The 19,518-nt window shown below is 55.3% G+C and overlaps 1 protein-coding gene across 3 annotated transcripts in view; it reads right to left on the reverse strand.

Moving 5' to 3' along the window:
* The window catches only part of KLHL22 (kelch like family member 22), a 30,644-nt gene that overhangs the window by 6,479 nt on the left and 4,647 nt on the right, over window positions 1–19,518 (reverse strand). For all 3 annotated transcript variants that reach the window (XM_057746179.1, XM_057746181.1, XM_057746180.1), the window contains exons 3-5: window positions 15,600–15,765; window positions 12,859–13,577; window positions 3,066–3,258 (exon numbers count right to left, since the gene is read on the reverse strand). In XM_057746179.1, the coding sequence (XP_057602162.1) occupies window positions 3,066–3,258; window positions 12,859–13,577; window positions 15,600–15,765 (1,078 nt within the window). The remainder of the gene's footprint in view (window positions 1–3,065; window positions 3,259–12,858; window positions 13,578–15,599; window positions 15,766–19,518) is intronic.

Genomic DNA, 19,518 nt, shown 5'->3' on the forward strand with positions numbered 1-19,518 from the left:
TTTCTCTGGTTGTGGTGAGCAGGGACTACACTTTGTTGTGCTGCGTGGGCTTCTCATTGCAGTGGTTTCTCTTGTTGCTGGGCACAGGCTCTAGGCACGCAGGCTTCAGTAGTTGCAGCGCATGGGCTCAGCAGTTGCAGCGCATGGGCTCAGTAGTTGCAGCGCATGGGCTCAGTAGCTGTGGTACACGGGCTTAGCTGCTTTGCAGCATGTGGGATCTTCTTGGACCAGGGATCGAACCTGTGTTCCCTGCATTAGCAGGCAGATTCTTAACCACTGTGCCACCAGGGAAGTCCTCTGATATTTTAAATTGTCTCCTCTTTCTTGTCAGACTTCCTAGAAGTTTGTCAATTTTATTGATCTTGTGAAAGGCCTGTTGTTTCACTGATTTTCTCTGTTGCTTTTCTGCTTTTAACTTCATCAACTTCTGCTTTGGTATTTATTATTTATTTTCTTCTGCTTGCTTTGGGTTCATTTTGCTCTTTTTTTTTCTTTTTCTAGATTCTCGAGGGAGACGCTTAGACTGCTGATGTAAGAGTTTTTTCCTTCCCTAATGTGTGCTTTTAGTGCTACAAATTTCCCTCTCAGCACAGCTCTAGCTGGGGTGCCACAAAATCTGACATGCTGTCTTTTCATTTTCATTCAGATAACGGTACCCTCAGGCCCCCAGATCCTCAGCTGGTCTGCCGTCTCCTCTCAACCTTTTACGTCGTCTGCATTTGTTTTACATAACGTCCGCAGTTTCGGGTTGTACTGAGCAGGAGGAGCTGGCAAGGACACACCTACTCTACCTTCTTGGAGGTGCAAGTTCTCCAGGGGGGCTTTAAGTGAGCAGAGAAGGGTTCCCGCACAGACCTCCTCCCTCTCCTCCGGAAGCAGGGGAAGGCAGCGCTCAGCTCCAGGCCGTGCCGAGGAGGGCCACTGACGGCAGGACTGCCCACGGCTGGGGCGGGGAGCTCTCAGTCCGCGGAGGGGCACCTCAGGGACCAGCTCCTAAGTGTGCCCCGCAGGTGGGGCCCTGAGACACAGGCGGGAGGGAGCGTGGGTGCTGAGCTGGCAGGCTGGGCCCGCCCCGCCAGGGGCCCCGGAGGCTGCACACCCACACCCCCAGCCCTGTGGCCCCGCCTCCCCACCCCTCCCTGCGCCTAGCACCACCCTGCGCGGACACATCTTCGTCTCTGGGCTGCCCTCCCTGGGCCAGGTGTCCCAGCACCTCATGCTGGTCACTTTCCACACGGCAAGGTTCCTGTCCACTTCTGAGCCCTGCGTGCTCTGGGGGAGTGGCCTAGCACCACCCAGCTGCTCACACCAGCCCAGCGGCCTTTCATCCCTAACCCAGCAGCAAGTCTGCTCCACTGCGCACCGAACGACACGTGGAACCTGCCCGTCTCCATCCTCCTCACAGCCTCCACTGCAGCCACGCCCCTCGCCTTTGCCCGAACCACCCAAGGACCCGGCCCTGCTCCCCTCACACCCCTCTCTTCACACTCACTCCCCACGCGTCCCCCTTCCTCCTGGCCTGGAAGGTCCTTCCTGCCTCTCCCAATGGCTGCCTGGCTTCCGTGGACCTGGTCTCACTGACACCTCCTCAGACGGACCCTCCTCAAACAGTCCAGCGAGGTCCGACCTGCCGGAGCCCCTCCCTGACCGCCGCTCAGCTCAGCCCTCGAGGCCCTTTAGTGGTTGAGGGTCTTCCCCGCAAGGCTGCAAACTCCATAGGGGGACCTTGGTCACTTTTTATTCACCACTGGATCCCTAGGACTTGGTATCCAGAAGGTGCTTAATAAATAGCCACTGAAGGAACAAACAGATGAAAGAAGTTAGGAACCTGGACACCTGGGAGAAGCTGGTTGAAGGCCGAGGCTGCCCCTATGTGGCCACGCTGAGAAGCGCAGCCTCCCTGCTGTCCAGACAAAGAACCCCTGGAGCCCCTCCCCCACCCCCTCCCCCACCCCCTCCCGGGACAACGCTCAGGGCCGGCCCCGTTCCACCTCATCTCAAGGACCCCTGGTCTTTTGCAGGCAAAACCTGCCCTCTTCTCCTGAACAGGTAGGGAGTGCCCTCCAGAGAGGCCTCCTCCCCAAAGAGGCCAAAGAACAGGGGCCAAGCCGGCTTTCCCTGCCTGCGAGGCACCGCAGCGGGAGACCCTGGCCTTCCTTGGAGCAGCATGGGCCATGGAGAGGAGCGGGGCCCCTCAGGGAGACCCCTGGGCTCCCGAGGTCGGAGTCTAAGGCCCTGAGGCTCAGGGAAGAGTGAGAGGTAAGGAGGAAAGGCGGGGAAAGAGGGTCAGGGAGGCCGGAGCTCCTGCCAAAGCCCCAGGGCCCGCATGGGGGGACCAGGAGCAGAGCCCCCTCTGCTCAGCTCCACTCGAGGTGCCCAGCGGTACTCACAGACAGGGGACCCGGGATGCAGCGGGGACCACCAAGGCCCCCTCTTGCCCTGGGGTCTCAGTGTCTGGTTTGGGTGCCAGGGTCTCAGGACCCCAAGTCCATAAGGTGAGAGAAGTGCCCCTTTCAAGTATCACTTTTGAACAATGGACATATTTTTAACATCTTCGAGCTGGAACAAGCCAAAGTACTGTGTAGGATACACATGATTTAAAAAAAAAACACGAAAAAGGTAACTTCTAAAGTATTACTGGCTTCTTGAAGACCCCGCCCTCGGGGTGGAGGGTCCTGTGGGGGAGGTCTGAGGCCACCAGGCCCTGCCTCTTGCATTCCTCAGGTTTAACACCTCTGGACCTGTCCCAGCTCATCTCAGCTGTGCTGAGCGACAGAGGAGGGGAAGGCGTCTGTCCACATGTGACCGCAGGGTTAAAGCAGCTGCCCAGGGACAAGGTGGTGAGACCCAGATGGGGGTAGAATTCTGGGGAAGGGGGCCCCTCCTGGGCAGCTGGCTCAGTCCTGGGAGTCCCCCATGCCAACCTCAGGGCACAGTCTGTGGAGGGAAGAGGACTCCAATCACTGGGCTTGGCTCCCTGGCCAGGCCCCCCCCCCCACCAGGCACGGCCCAGGAAGGAACGCAGCTGGGGAAGGCCCGGGGCGGGGGTGGGGGGGCTTCCTCACCTCCCTCTTGAGTGGGGCCACATAGGCCCAGGAGTTGGTGGCGGGGTCGTAGCGCTCCACGGCACTCAGGTCGTGGTGGTAGTCGCGGCCGGCCACGGCGTAGATGTACTTGCCCACAACACACACGCACAGGTCGGCGTGCTCCTGCTGCAGCGACTGGATCTGGAACCAGCGGTTGTGCCTCGGGTCGTACCTGTGGGGACAGGGGGCAGTGTCACCCAGCAGGCCCCTCCCGCGCATGCCCCCCATAGCCTAGCGGGCAGGGCCAGGAGCCTCCTGGGTTTCCACCCACAGCGCCAGGCCCTCCGGATGTGACCTCGCGGTGGCTCCTCGACCCTCTACTGCCCACCCAAGCTGCCCAGTGGCTGCTCCTACGGCCTCCTGGTTCTCACCTGTCTCACCTCAAGGCCCAGGGCTCCACCCTCAACCAGGAATGCCCCAATTATGGCCTCTCAACTGGATGACTGAGCACAACAGCCTCCAGGCCTCCAGCCAGCACTCCCTTGGGCTGGTGGCCAGGCTCTGGGCACAGCCTGCCTGACCCCTGCCCCTCCCCCACCGCCCTCTCCAAGGGAACTCTCCAGGCCAGAAGGGAGTGGCAGGATATATTTAACATGATGAAAGGGAATAATCTACAACCAAGAATACTCTACCCAGCAAGGATCTCATTCAGAGTCAACAGAGAAATCAAAAACTTTACAGACAAGCAAAAGCTAAGAGAATTCAGCACCACCAAACCAGCTCCACAACAAATGCTAAAAGAATTTCTCTAAGTGGGAAACACAAGAGAAGAAAAGGACCTACAAAAACAAACTCAAAACAATTAAGAAAATGGTAATAGGAACAATACGTATTGATAATTACCTTGACTGTAAATGGATTAAATGCTCCAACCAAAAGACACAGACTAGCTGAATGGATATAAAAACAAGACCCTTATATATGTTGTCTATGAGAGACCCACTTCAGACCTAGGGACACATGCAGACTGAAAGTGAGGGGATGGAAAAAGATATTCCACACAAACGGACGTCAAAGGAAAGCTGGAGTAGTGATACTCATATCAGATAAAATAGACTTTAATATAAAGAATGTTGCAAGAGACAAGGAAGGACACTACATAATGATCAAGGGATCCATCCAAGAAGAGAAGATAATTATAAATATATATGCACCCAATATAGGAGCCCCTCAATACATAAGGCAAATGCTAACAACTATGAAAGAGGAAATCGACAGTAACACAATCATAGTGGGGGACTTTAACACCCCACTTACACCAGTGGACAGATCATCCAGACAGAAAATTAATAAGGAAACAAAAGCTTTAAATGACACGATAGACCAGGTTGATTTAATAGATATCTATAGAACATTAGATCCAAAAACAGCAGATCACACGTTCTTCTCAAGTGCACACAGTTAGAACATTCTCCAGGATAGATCACATCTTGGGTCACAAATCAAGCCTCAGTAAATTTAAGAAAATTGAAATCATATCAAACATCTTTTCCAACCACAACGCTATGAGATTAGAAATTAATTACAGGAAAAAGACTGTAAAAAACACAAACACGTGGAGGCTAAACAATACGCTACTAAATAACCAAGAGATCACTGAAGAAATCAAAGAGGAAATTAAAAAATACCTAGAGACAAATGACAACAAAAGCACAACGATCCAAAACCTATGGGATGCAGCAAAAGCAGTTCTAAGAGGGAAGTTTATAGCAATAGAGTCCTACCTCAAGAAACAAGAAAAATCCTAAATAATCTAACCTTACACCGAAAGAAACTAGAGAAAGAAGAGCAAACAAAACCCAAAGTTAGTAGACAGAGAGAAATCATAAAGATCAGAGCAGAAATAAATGAAACAGAAGCAAAGAAAACAACAGCAAAGATCAATAAAACTAAAAGCTGGTTCTCTGAGAAGATAAAATTGATAAATCTTTAGCAAGACATCAAGAAAAACAGGGAGAGGACTCAAATCAATAAAATTAGAACTGAAACAGGAGAAGTTACAACAAACACCACAATAAAAAGCACCATAAGAAACTACTACAAGCAACTATATGCCAATAAAATGGACAACCTCAAAGAAATGGACAAATTCTTAGAAAGGTATAACCTTCCAAGACTGAATCGGGAAGAAACAGAAAATGTGAACAGACCAATCACAAGTAATGAAATTGAAACTGTAATTAAAAATCTTCCAAAAACCAAAAGTCCAGGGCCAGATGGCTTCACAGGTGAATTCTATCAAACATTTAGAGAAGAGCTGACACCCATTCTTCTCAAACTCTTCCAAAAAATTGCAGAGGAAGGAACACTCCCAAATTCATTCTATAAGGCCACCATCACCCTGATACCAAAACCATACAAAGATAATACAAAAAAAGAAAATTACAGACCAACATCACTGATGAATATAGATGCAAAAATCCTCAACAAAATACTAGCCAACAGAATCCAACAACACATTGAAAGGATCAAACACCATGATCAAGTGGGGTTTATCCTTGGGATGCAAGGATTCTTTAATATACGCATATCAATCAATGTGATACACCACATTAACAAACTGAAGAATAAAAACCATATGATCATCTCAATAGATGCAGAAAAAGCTTTTGACAAAATTCAACATCCATTTACAATAAAAACTCTCCAGAAGGTGGGCAGAGAGGGAACCCAGCTCAAATAATAAAGGCCATATGTGACAAACCCACAGCAAACATCATTCTCAATGCTGAAAAACTGAAAGCATTTCCACTAAGATCAGGAACAAGACAAGGATGTCCACTCTCCCCACTACTACTCAACACAGTTTTGGAAGTCCCTGCCACCGCAATCAGAGAAGAAAAAGAAATAAAAGGAATCCAAATTGGAAAAGAAGTACAACTGTCACTGTTTGCAGATGACATGATACTATACACAGAAAGTCCTAAAGATGCTACCAGAAACTACTAGAACAAATCAATGAATTTGGTAAAGTTGCAGGATACAACATTAACACACAGAAATCTCTTGCATCCTATACACTAACAATGAAAGATCAGAAAGAGAAACTAAGGAAACAATCCCATTTACCATTGCAACAAAAAGAATAAAATACCTAGGAATAAACCTAACTAAGGAGGTAAAAGACCTGTGTTCAGAAAACTATAAGACACTAATGAAAGAAATCAAAGACTACACAAACGGAGAGATATACCATGTTCTTGGATTGGGAGAATCAACATTGTGAAAATGACTATACTACCCAAAGCAATCTACAGATTCAATGCAATCTCCATCAAATTACCAATGGCATTTTTACAGAACTAGAAAAAAAAATCCTAAAATCTGTATAGAGACACAAAAGACCCCGAACAGCCAAATCAATCTTGAGGGAAAAAATGGAGCTGGAGGAATCAGACTTCCTGACTTCAGACTATACCACAAGGCTACAGTAATCAAGACAGTATGGTACCGGCACAAACAGAAATATAGATCAATGCAGCAGGATAGAAAGCCCAGAGATAAACTATGGTTAACTAATCTATGACAAAGGAAGCAAAGATATACAATGGAGAAAAGGCAGCCTCTTCAATAAGTGGTGCTGGGAAAACTGGACAGCTACATACAAAAGAATGAAATTAGAACACTCCCTAACACCATACACAGAAATAAGCTCAAAATGGATTAAAGACCTAAATGTAAGGCCAGACACTATAAAACTCCTAGAGGAAAACATAGGGAAAACACTCTTTAACATAAATCACAGCAAGATCTCTTTTGACCCACCTCCCAGAGTAATGGAAATAAAAACAAAAATAAACCAATGGGACCTAATGAAACGTAAAAGCTTCTGCACAGCAAAGGAAACTATAAGCAAGATGAAAAGACCACCCTCAGAATGGGAGAAAATATTTGCAAACCATTCAATAGACAAAGGATTAATCTCCAAAATATACAAACAGCTCATGGAGCTCAATATCAAAAGAACAAACAACCCAATCAAAAAATGGGCAGAAGACCTAAATAAGCATTTCTCCAAAGAAGACATACAGATGGCCAAAAGGTACATGAAAAGCCGCTCAACATCACTAATCATCAGAGAAATGCAAATCAAAACGACAATGAGGTATCACCTCACACGGGTTAGAATGGCCAACAGCAGAAAATCTACAAACCGTAAATGCTGGAGCGGGTGTGGAGAAAAGAGAACACTCTTGCACTACTGGTGGGAATGTAAATTGATACAGCCACCATGGAGAACAGTATGGAGTTTCCTTAAAAAACTAAAAATGGAATTACCATATGACCCAGCAATCCCACTGCTGGGCATATACCCAGAGAAAACCATAATTCAAAAAGACACATGTGGGCTTCCTAGGTGGTGCAGTGGTTAAGAATCTGCCTGCCAACGCAGGGGACACAGATTTGAGCCCTGCTGCAGGAACATCCTACATGCCACGGAGCAACTAAGCCCATGCGCCACAACTACTGAGCCTGCGCTTTAGAGTTCGTGAGCCACAACTATTGAGCCCCTGTGCTGCAACTACTGAAGCCCACGTGTCTAGAGCCTATGCTCCGCAACAAGAGAAGCCATGGCAATGAGGAGCCCGCGCACCACAACAGAGTAGTCCCCGTGCATCACTACTAGAGAGAGCCTGTGTGCAGCAGCAAAGACCCAACACAGCCAATAAATTAATTAATTAATTAATTTAAAAAGACACATGCACTCCAATATTCATTGCAGCATTATTTATAATAGCCAGGACATGAAAGCAAACTAAATGTCCATCAACAGATGAATGGATAAAGAAGGAATAAAATTGGGTCATTTGTAGAGACATGGATGGACCTAGAGACTGTCATACAGAGTGAAGTGAGTCAGAAAGAGAAAAACAAATATTGTATATTAACGCATATGTGCGGAATCTAGAAAAATGGTACAGATCAACCAGTTTGCAAGGCAAGAACAGAGACACAGATGTAGAGAACAAACTTATGGTCACCAAGTGGGGAAAGCGCAGGGCTGGCGGGGGGGGGGGGTGCATTTGGGGTGGGATGAATCGGGAGATTGGGATTGCCACATATACATTACAAACAAAATATCAAATTGTACACTTTAAATATATGCAGTTTATTGTATGTCAATTATATGAGGGTGAGTCAAAAATTATCTGCACTCTGGCTGTAGAATTTATTTTAATTAACTTTGAAAAAAAACAAATACATCATTTTTCAACATAATCTCCTTGCTTTTCAATACACTTTGTCCATCTGTCAACAAGTTTTCATTTTCCCTCATTAAAAAACGTTTTAGGCTGAGCTGCGAGCCACAAATGCACTGCTGTCTTCAATTCATCAGAAGAGAATTTTTGCCCTCGTAGGGCTGCTTTCAGGGGACCAAACAGGTGAAAGTCTGATGGACTAAGATTAGGACCTTAGGGGGGGATGCTTTAACTCCTCAAAATGAAGTTTTTGCAGAGTGTTGACAGTGTGGGCAGAAGTGTGTGGATGTGCACATCCTCAGACCACAAAAAACGAATGACTGCACACTGCTCTTCTTTCATGCAAATCACAAGTGGGGCATCCACTTTCACTCGCTTCGCACTTACAAGGGAACTGATGTAGCACATTCACACCTGCACAGCAGTGACTGGGGAGACAGTAGCCTTGAACGGAAAGTGCTGATAAGACAGTGCAGCCAACAGAAGTTTTAATATAACCAGAGTGCGGATAATTTTTGACTCACCCTCATATCTCAATAAAATTCTTAAAACCAAAAAAATTGCCCAGAGAACACCCCCCCTCACCCACCATGTCCAGTGTGCAGTTTCAACCCTCCCAGGCAAGAGGCCCGGGAGGCGGGAAGGGGAGAGAGGCCCACCTCTGCCAAGCCCAGCACCACCCCTGAAGCTCGCTCTCCTGACAGCAAGCCACCTCCACGCCCCTTTCAAGGGGACACAGCTGTCCCCAGGTCACAGCCCTGCGTTCTCCTTTCCCCACCAACCTTCATAAAACAGTCTAATTCCTGTGGCGGCTTCCTTCAGTGCCCCCACCCCCCAACAGCTTCGCTTCTCAGCCCGGTCACCTCAGCCACCCCGGGATGTCCCATGTTCTTGTCTCACACTGCTAACGCCCGCTGCCATCTCCAGCTGGCTGCTCACTGGTCTCCTGTGGACACCCCCTCCACCCCGTGCTCACCAGCCAAGCCCCTGCTCACACCAGAAGCTTCACGCCTGAGCCCGGCAGCTGAGGCCCTTCAAAGCCCAGGCCCAGCCCCTGCCCCAGGCTGGCCTCCTGCCCTGCCTCTCTGGCCCCAGGCCCGGTGCTCTGCTGGGCGTGAGGCCCGTGTACTGTCTGGGTGGACACAGGTGACCACAGACCTCCAGGGCCAGGACCACAGACCTCCATGAGCCCAAGGCCCCAAGCGCACGCCTCCCCAACTGCGTCCACCCTTCCCCTGTGGCCCCCGTGGCGGCAGCTGAGCCCCCACCCCGGAGCCCCCTCGCTCGATGGCCCTGCATACACACTTACTGCCTCTTTCTGGTAAATGTTTATTTCTCCACCGTAAGACCGGCTTCGAAAAGGACAGTTTTCTTTGGCCTGTGCCAGACGCCCCCATTCCAGCCTTCACCCCAAACCCAAGTTAAATGCACACGGCCGCCGCAGCTGCCCCCTGCCAGCCGGGCCACGCAGACCCAGGTCTGTGCACATCTGGGCCTCACTCAGCTGTGCGCCAGCGCGGTGAGGCCGCCTGCCTAGGAAAGCACCATGAGGGGTCACGAGGGTGAGAGCACGAGACAAGGCCTCCTTAAAGGACCACGGTCCGCGTCTGTGTTCCCACACCTGGTGGCGCGCCTGCTGGGGACCGATCACGCACCGTCCCCTCAGGGACGGGAAGCAGGGGTGAGGTCACCTGCGGTGGAACCAGTCATTCACTCGACAACTGTCCCTGGGCCCCAGCGTAGAGTGGCCATGGCTCTCGGTGCTGGCACCAGGTCCCCCTTCCCCCTGCAGGCTAAGCAGGCCACACGGAGCAGGGTGAGCCTTCACGCGGGGCGGGAGCTGGGGACAGGGACGAGGGGGCTGGAGCGAGCAGGGCCGCAGGGAGAAGGCGGGTCTGCAAACGAGTGACAGGCCCTGCCAGGTGGGCGGCCGGGCGGCGCAGGGTGGAAGGCGCGTGCACAGCGCCCCCTCTGCCCGTTTTCACAGGGGAGACCAGGCCCTCCAGAGGCGTCCTCCGGCCTCCTGCCCTCACAGCTCGCTGGGCTGGGTTCTCCTGGATCTGCAGTGTCAGACGTAAGGAAACGCACACGTGCACAAACACACACGCACAGACACCACACACCAACAACTGAGACGTAACCGCAGTCTTGCTGACTTCTCTCTCCACCGTGCTCTGAATCCCACATTCTCCTCTCTACTGGTTTAATTTTCCACTTTGTCAGAATAAGTCCTCAAGTAATATTTTTTTTCTGATAAAAATAAGCTAGGACTTCTCTGGTGGCTCAGTGGTTGAGAATCCGCCTGCCAATGCAGGAGACATGGGTTCAATCCCTGCCCCAGTGAGATCCCACATGCCGTGGAGCAACTAAGCCTGTGAGCCGCAACTATTGAGCCCATGTGCCGCAACTACTGAAGCCCACGTGCCTAGAGTCCGTGCGCCACAACAAGAGAAACCACTGCACTAAGAAGCCCGTGCACCACAATGAAGTGTAGCCCCCACCTGCTGTAACTAGAGAAAGCCTGCGTGCAGCAACTAGAGAAAGCCTGCGTGCAGCAACGAAGACCCAATGCAGCCAATAAATAAATAAATAAATAAATTTATAAAACAAAAAAAATAAGCTAAACGACTGCATATGAGGATGCTCTAATGCTGACTCTGGACCACCCCACTGCAGACTCAGAGGCAAAGTCTAGAGTCGGCACGAGAACGTTCTGAGCTCCTTATTCAACTTGTGTGTTTCCGTGACGTAAGCCTTCCCGTGACTGCGGATGAAGTCCGTTACAATTAAAAACACTTTTTGAAATATACTCTAAAAGATTAATAGTCATGAAAATGCCTAAGGACAAAAACAAGCTCCCCCTGTACGGAAGGTCGGGGCACGCAGCGCCACGGACCGGCCGCCCCGGGGCAGGGGTGCAGAGCCACAGCTTTGGGGAGGTGCCCAGCACGTGGCGACACAGACTCCATGGAGAAAAGAGAAGAGAGGTGTCCTAGCTCGGAGGCCACGTGCTCCGAAAGAGCTACCTCTTCACACACTACAACCTGCTAGGTCCCTAACTCCTCAAAATGCAAATGCTAATTTACTGCAAAACCTTGTTTTCTCATACTCTGACAGCCTGTAGAATCTAACAGCGATACACTGTGAGAGAGGGAAGGGCAGAGAACCAGACTCTTGGTTCAAATTAAGACCTACCCGGCAGTGTGAAGAGTCCACCAGGAGACGAACGAAACCTTCACTCTGTGGATGAGACCCTGGGGTCTCCCCACCCCCTGGCAGCCGCTCCACACCCCAGCCTGCCTGGCACGCCTCCCCGACCCCGCCTGCCACAGTGACCCAACCTCCAAGTGGAGTCTGAGGCTGTGGCTGTCAATCACGGAGGCTGACACCAGCACCTTCCAGAGTTCTGGTGGGTCTCACAGCACAGGATAGACTCTGGACAGTCCCCTTTGCAGGCCTGGGCTTGGCCCTCCAGCCGGGAGGCGGCAGTCCCTCGAGGCCTGGAGGGAGGCAGGCCTGAACCTGGGGCCACCACACCCACCAGGAAGCATCAGGTTGAGGAGCTGATGAAGGTGTGGTTTCCTGCCCCCTGAAATGACCCCTCCCATTTGACCACAAAGTGCCACCAGGCTCTGGGTCTCGCCAGTTTGAGAAAAAGGATCACTTCCTGGGGCAGGGAGAGCAGAGGATGCAGAGGGACGGCCACCTCCTCCCGGCTCAGGGCCCCCAGGCTCCCATCCGAGGCGCACAGCCAGGCCAGACCCCACCCCCAAGACAGAGCAGGAACAGGAAGGCAGCTGGCACCCGCTCACCACTGCCGGAAGCCGCGAGCAACCCCCCTCTCTCTGCCGTGCCATCGTTTAGCTCGTGGGGGGCGGAAACTTCCCAAGGCGTCAAACCAAAGTACAGCAGAGGGGACCCGGGAGCCTCCTGGAAGCAGAGGCGTGGGGACTTGCCCCACTTCCCCTGCTCTGGCCAAAGAAATGGGTTTGTGGGATCCCAGCCTCGCAGCCTGACAGACCACGGCCTCCTCCAGGGCCTGGCGCCCAGCACCCGGCGGATGACAGAGCCTGGGGGTTGGGGTGGCGGAACTGGCCTGCGGCTCGGCACTGCCGGTGGGTCTTTCCTGCCCCTGGGCTGAGGGCTGTGCGTTCAGGGGAGCCCGGTGACAGGAAGCCACCCTCCACCAGGAGCCCACGCAGTTACGAGAGCAGAGCTCAGCGGACAGGCGAGGGGACGCTGGGACCAGGGGTATGAGGGCAGCGGGAGGCAAGGCGGCTGTGCTCCCGGGCCGGTCCCCTCCTTCCTGCCGCGGCGCCCCCTCCTAGCCCCTCGCCCACGAGGTGGCGGGGTGGGGTGTGCCGCGGGGTGAGCGCATCTCTGAGGAGAGGCGACGGGAGGGGGAGGAGGCATGGCGGCCCCTTCCTCACCTCACCGTGTCCACGCTCTGCCCGTCAACCTGGACCTCACCCCGCAGAGCGGGCGCAGACCTGTTCGAGAGGGTGAGGCGCCGGCCGGGGCACGTGCCCGGCAGAAGCCAGGCTCTGGGCAGCCGCCCGGCGAGGCCCTACCTCCAGCAGCGGGACTCGGCGCGGAAGCCCTGCACGTTGTTGTCCCCACCGACGAGGTACACGAAGTTGTTGAGCACGGCGATGCCCTGGTTAGACATGCGGGGCGCCAGGGAGGCGGTGAAGTGCTTCCACTCCCCCAGCAGCGGGTTCAGGTACTTGGCCTGGTCGCTGAGCACGGTGGACGGCGTGGAGTGGATGCCCCCGAAGCCCACGACACACTGGAAGTCTGAGCGCAGCTCGGTCTGCGGGCCCTGCAGGCTGGGCTGCAGGCTCTCGTTCCGGTGGTACATGAGGGCTTCGGCCACCGTGTCCCTCAGCGGGCTGGGGTCCAGCTTGTCGTGCAGCCGCTGCAGGACCTCGGCTTCCATGAGGGGGAAGCGCACGGTCTCCAGCAGCTTGGGCGGCTCGCGCAGCGGGAGCCGCTCGGCCTGCACCTGCTCGGGCGGGTAGTGGTAGAGCAGCGCGCCCTCGTACACCTCCGTCTCGCAGGACACCTCCAGGCGGTTGCTGCTCAGGAGCGCATAGACCTTCTCCAGGGGCAGCTGGCGGTACTTGTCAGTCCGCGAGAAGGCCACGAAGTTCTTGAGGATGTAGGCGTCCAGCTGCTCGGTCAGGCGGCTCAGGTCGAAGAGCTCAGCCAGCCGGTAGACGTCGAGGATGTTGTCCTCGTCCACCCAGGGCGTGAGGAAGTCACAGCAGAAGTGGATGATCTCCGGGATCTGGGAACAGGACAGACCCGTCAGGCCCAGGCAAGGCGTCCGGGGGGGCGGGACCAGCACGGAGGCCCTGCCGGCCCCTCCCGGCCACACCGGCCACACCCAGGGCTCACGACACAGCGGGGCTTAAGTCCGGGTTTGGAGGTGGTCTCTGAATCCCAGCTCCCCCCGTCTGTAAAACAGGGATGACGCGGCAAAGAGCCACCGGGCACAGGGCGGACCCCGATACACGCCGGCTGCCTTTCCCGTCAGCAGCCTGGGACCCCCAGAGGAGCGGAAGCAGCAGGAGAGCCTCTAGGCTGCGGGCAGAGGACGCCCGCGGTCAGGCAACCAAGGGACGCAGCAGGCGAGGCCAGCGCCCGGGGAAGGCTGCCGGGGCCGCAGGCTCTTCAGGAAGACCGGACGTCACGATTCCTCAACATGGAAATTCTCTCTCAGCCAGCACCATCAACGCGCTGATCATTGCGCGTACAGCAATTCTGCTGGAATTCAAAGCTTATTAATAAATGTCTAAAGTCTTTATTTTCTCTGGTCCTAGACATTTGCTGCTTGCCTGGTGACCTGCTGAGGGCTGAATGGAAGCCTGCAAAGCGCCAGGCGTGTGTCTGCCCCCCGGGAGCGTCCCCATCGGGCTGCGTCCTTAGGTCCTGAGGGTCTTCACTTGACCATCCGCTTCCCCCCGAGCAGCCGCTTCTGCTTGGCCTCTTCCGCCTAGAATCCTACCTCTGACCTCTCGAGGGCCAGGAGCTGGGCACCAGGCTCCGGGCGGAAGGTGAGGGCCGCCAGCCCTGAGAGGGCCTGAGGAGCAGCCGCTCTCTCGAGACGGGGCTGCCTCGCCGGCTCCTGCCCGCCCTCCCCACAGCGCCAGGACCTGCCGGGGAGCCCCACCCAGGCATCGCCCAGCCTGCCCGATGCGGGAGCCCCACAAGAGGCCCAGGGAAAGGAACTCATTGCTCAGGGTGACCCCGTGGGGACGGTCTCACCGACATTCAGACCCATGTCCCTGGGGACACCACCAAGGGCACAGCACGTGGGGGACAAGCCACCAACAGCCACAGGCTACGTGAACAAACACGACCTGGGGGGCCTGTGGACTTGGAAGTGCTGTGCCAAGGAAAACGTGCTTTAAAAACAACACTGTGCAGAAGCCCGGTATGCTAAAAAAGAGAAGAAAACAAAGCCAGGCTGCCCCGAGCACCGGCCACGGCTCTGCCCTGAGCTCTGAGGGGAGGCGGCAGGTCCCGAGCTGGCGGGTGGCAGAGGGAGAGGGGTGGCTTTGGGGAGGTGGTTTAGGGTTGGTGTGTGTGACAGACGCAGCAGAAGGCACAGCCCAAATGGGGGGAAGAAACGGAGAGGAGGAGGCCAGGACGGAGGTGAGAACAGGGAAACAGAGAACACAGTCTCATCCACAAGGACGACCCTTCCAGACGTGGAGGCAGAGGACAAAGGTGGACACGGAGGAGAGCCAGGTGCCGGCAGGTGGCCGTGGGGCACAGGGCCCGGGGAGCGAGGCGGCGTGCAGTGTGCGGGGGAGAGGTTCTGGGGGCGGCTGGCTACTGAGGGTAAGTGTGGTTCCCAGAGCAGCCATGCGGGGACAGGACGATGCAGGGACGGGACGTGGGGACAGAGGCGCTCTCTGAATAAAGAGGGCACTTCTCCTGCGTGAAGGCGCCCGCCTCAGCTCCACCTGCACACCCACGGCTGAGGTTAGCGGCACAGGCACTGCCGGGGCCCCACCACGCGGGGGCCTCCAGACACCCCCAAACAGGCCACCTTTCCTACCGCTTGAGTCTTTTCCGACTGCCCAGATGTGCTCTGACCTGAGAAAGGTCAGTAAAAGGAACTCCGCGTCAGACGTCGCTCCGTTTCAAGACACGACGGAAAAGCTGTCTCTCAGGCCCCACGAGGAGCCCGCCGAGGACACTCCTCAGCACCAAGGCCTCGCCGCCACCCTCACACCGCTGCCCCGCGGGCACCGGCGACCCGCCCGGGCCTGGGCCTACCTGCCTTGCCCGGGAGCCTCACCTGCAACTGGCAGGCAGCGACCAGCGTCTCCTGGACGTTGCTCAGGCTGAGCTCCAGCTCGGACGTGTATATGAAGTGCAGGATCTGGCACATGGCGTTGTAGGACACGCCGTGGATCAGGACCTCTTCCTGCTCCATCTCCTTCAGCCCCCCGGCAAACATGCCCCTGCAAAGGGAGGATGGGGACGCGTGGTCACACCATCGGGACACCGGCCCAGGCCGCCGAGGGGGCAGCGGAGGTGCCCACAGCTCCCGACCAAGCTCGGTGGCTGTTCTGGAAACGTCTGTGTCACGTGCCCCAGGAGCCACACGTGGGCCTCTGGGGGCAGGACCACATCCGGCGGGTTTTCTGCTGCATCCACAGCCACGGCCCAGGGCATGCGGTGAAAGGACGCGTGACCGGGAGACAAACAGTAAAAGTCCTCCCATCGGCACCTGCGTCCCCAGCAGCGACTAAACTCAGGAACTGTGCAGAGCCCACACGGCCGCAGAGAAGGGACGTGGCAAGGCCCCCACGTGCAGAGTTAACGCCAGGGGACAGGCACGGAGACACAGGGCACCCGGTGGCAGAATCGCAGCTGAGGAGAGGAGCGCCCAGCACGGGAGGGGAGCGGGTGGAGAGGGCGGCGGGCGCCCGGGTCGAGCTCGCGGGCAGGAGGAAGCAGCAGCAGGTGAGCCTGGGCCAGGTGCTGCGGACCATCGGGGCGGGGCAGGGTCTGCACTGAAACCAAGACAAACAAGGTGCTGTCAAGCAGGCTACAGGCCCTGAGCCCCGTGCGCCTTGGCCACCGTGGAGCGGAGGCGGGGAGGCTCCTGCGTGGCCAGGAGGCCACACGGCTGGGAGTGGAGAGGAGACCGTCCTAGGGCCGAGCGGAGAGAGCACGCGATGGAGGCGCCTGGCCGAGCACAAGAGGAACCCGGCTGGGCGGGCGGGGACCTGGGGGTGGAGGGGGCACCAGGGTGAGAGACGGCAGTGGGAGTCCCCTCGGGAGTCCCCTTGTGGCCCCAACAGTGCGGGCGCCCCGGGGCCTCCCAGCGGGGGCAGCAGCGCGGTGTCTGGAGGGAAGAGGCTGGCGGTCAGGGAAGGAATCTGGCCTGAAATGTGACAGCAACACGGAGATGACAGAGTGGCTATGGTTACATTTTATAACACACACACACACACACTCACACACTCACTCTCCCCCCCGCCCCCCCACAATACGAGACCCAAAATACACGAAAGGGTGAAAGTCTCCCTGCGTCCCCTACTCTGGCCACCAGGCCCCCTCCCAGGGCGGTACCACCCCCAGAGGCAGTGCCCACGCCTCAATCCGCACCTGGTTTCGACGTCACCGGACACCTTGGAAATGGCCCCTGATTATCGGTACACACAGGGCTGCCCTCTCTGTGCATGGGATCACAACTGATGTACCTGCTCCCTCGGGGTCCACCTGGGTTACTTCTAATCTCCCGTTATTTCAGCCGACAGGTGGCTCTGCCCCACGAGCTGGTGCTCACGTGAACGCCAGGATTAATTTCAGGAGAGCAACGGCTGGGTCGGAAGGTTTCACACATTCACACTTGGATGGCACTGCCCACGGCCCGTCACACAGCCCCCCCAGCGGGGCGGGGAGCCTGCCCCCTACACCCTCAGAACCAGAGGAAGATGACAGCTCCAGCTGCCGGGAGGCGAAGGAGAAACCTTGTCACCAACGAGACAGAGGCCCTCTTCACAGGTTTCACAAACAGTCCAGATGCTTTGCCCGTTTTCTGTCACTCTGTCTTGCCAATTCAAAGAAACTGGAACCTCTGTGCGTGGCTGGTGGGAACGTAAATGAGTGCAGCTACTGTGGAAAACGGTACGGGGGTCCTCAAAAAACGAAAAACGGAATCACAGAAAGTGATCCAGCAATTCCATGTCTAAGTACAGACTCAAAAGAGCCGAAAGCAGGGTCTCGAAGGGCTATCTGCATCCCACGTTCGCAGCAGCACTGCTCACAACAGCCCGGAGGTGGGGCCAGCAGTGTCCATCGGCGATGAAGGGATGCGCTAAATGTCATGCAACGAACAGGGCGCGCTGCTCCGCCTTAAGCAGCACGGACGTTCTGACAGCTGAGGACGTGATGCTCAGCGAAAGCAGCCAGTCTCCAGAGGACAAATGCCGCACAAGTCCACGGACATGAGGTCCCTGGAGCAGTGGGGTCCACAGACACAGAAGTAACGGTGGCTGCCGGGCTGGGAGGAGGGGCTGGGAGTTGTTTAACGGGTACAATTTTAGCTTCACAAGATGAAACAGTTCTGGAGGTTGGCTGCACAGCAATGGGAATATAATTAACACTACTGAGCTGTACACTTACTTAAACACGGTTAACATGGTAAATTTTATAGGTTTTTAAACATCACAATTAAAAGAAAAAAGAAAAAAAAAGGGATGTTCACCAAGAACTCAGCAGCCGGGGAACGACCCGCTCAGTGGAGGGCACACACAGTACAGACCACGAGGGGAATGTGGGCCACGCGGCAGCGCGCCTGCCAGGGTGTCCCAACCAGACGTCTAAGGTGCAAGTGAGCTATCTCAGGGGTGAGGTGGGGAGAAGGTTTCCTGTGCCAGCTTGTTCTCGCCCCCAAGCCCTCCTCCAGACCCTCAAGGCCTGGTGTATGTTGGAATTCAGAACGTGTCACCTGGAGAAACCACCATCTGTGCCACGCAGGATGTCATGCCACCCCCCCCACAATGGGGTCTGAATCAGGACCTCAAATCCAAACCCCTCAACATTTCAAAACCCAAAAGGATAAAGATCCACATGAAGTAGGATAAAAATAAAAGTAGCCTCACATCAGTTCAGGGTGGGTTTTGTGACTTAATAAACGTGTGCCAAACTTAGATTTTTAAAAAACTGGCGATGTAGGAGAGTCTAAGTTCCCCCTCCTCCCCCCAGAGATCAACCACTGGACAGACTGGACAGCTATCCACAAACCAAACAGCTCCGGGAGACCTGCAGAGGACACCTGGCAAGTGTTAGCAACCCACTGGGTCAAAACAAAAGAACTCTTGAGGATCAGAGCTTTGAGGTTTGAGAATCAGAAACTAGGATTTGCAAGAGGACACAGTGAGGCACATTTAAAACGGCTACCACGGGGGGAGGGGGGAGGGCCAGGGGAAAGTGGTGCTTTCCTTTTCCTACTCAAACAGCGTTTCAAGTGGCCACACGCCCCACGGACCTGTCCACAGACAGCCCAGGCCAGGTCGCCTTGGTCTGATGAGTGCCTGCACCGGAAGACAGGTTCCCTAACGTGGAGCCAGCTGTCCCTCCACGAGCAGGGCCCGCAGGCAGGGCCCACTGCTCTGCGTGCCCAGGTCTCACTGGAGACGTCACACCCTCTGATTCACCCTCTGATTCACAAGGAACCGCAGCTCTCCGGGTGCTGGCTGGACACGGCAGCGCACAGCAGGAGGGCCTCGGCCCCACCCCGCACCGTGCCGCCCAGCGCCTCACAGACCCCCACAGGCCGTCCCCTGCAGGCCCAGCCACTGGCCCTTAAGGAGATGAAGGCGCTAAAGCTTGGGAATCATGTCATACGCGTGTACCAGAGATGAGTCTGGTTTCTCCCTGGTCTCGGTGGGAGGGGGTGGCAGCCGGTGCAGCGACCGGGCCGAGAGGGGAACACCTCCTAGGACAGGCCTGCCAATTGCTCCTGCAAGATGTGGGCAGACACAGGAGGTTTCCACCAAGGAGGGAGAGGCGGCGCCCATACTGTCCTTTAGGAAGAGGGCATGTCTGTGACCGTGATAGGCTGGCCTGCGTGGGGAGGGGAGCTCCACCTGAAGGGCTTCGAGGGTGCATCCAGGAGGCCCCGAGCCGGGAGGACCCCAGGGCTGGGCCTTCCGGGCCCTGAGGCCTCCCCACGGGGGCTCCCAGCAACCCTGTCTCCACTG

This window comes from Hippopotamus amphibius, chromosome 8 (assembly GCF_030028045.1).
Source record: "Hippopotamus amphibius kiboko isolate mHipAmp2 chromosome 8, mHipAmp2.hap2, whole genome shotgun sequence".
In the NCBI taxonomy this organism is placed as follows: Eukaryota; Metazoa; Chordata; class Mammalia; order Artiodactyla; family Hippopotamidae; genus Hippopotamus; species Hippopotamus amphibius.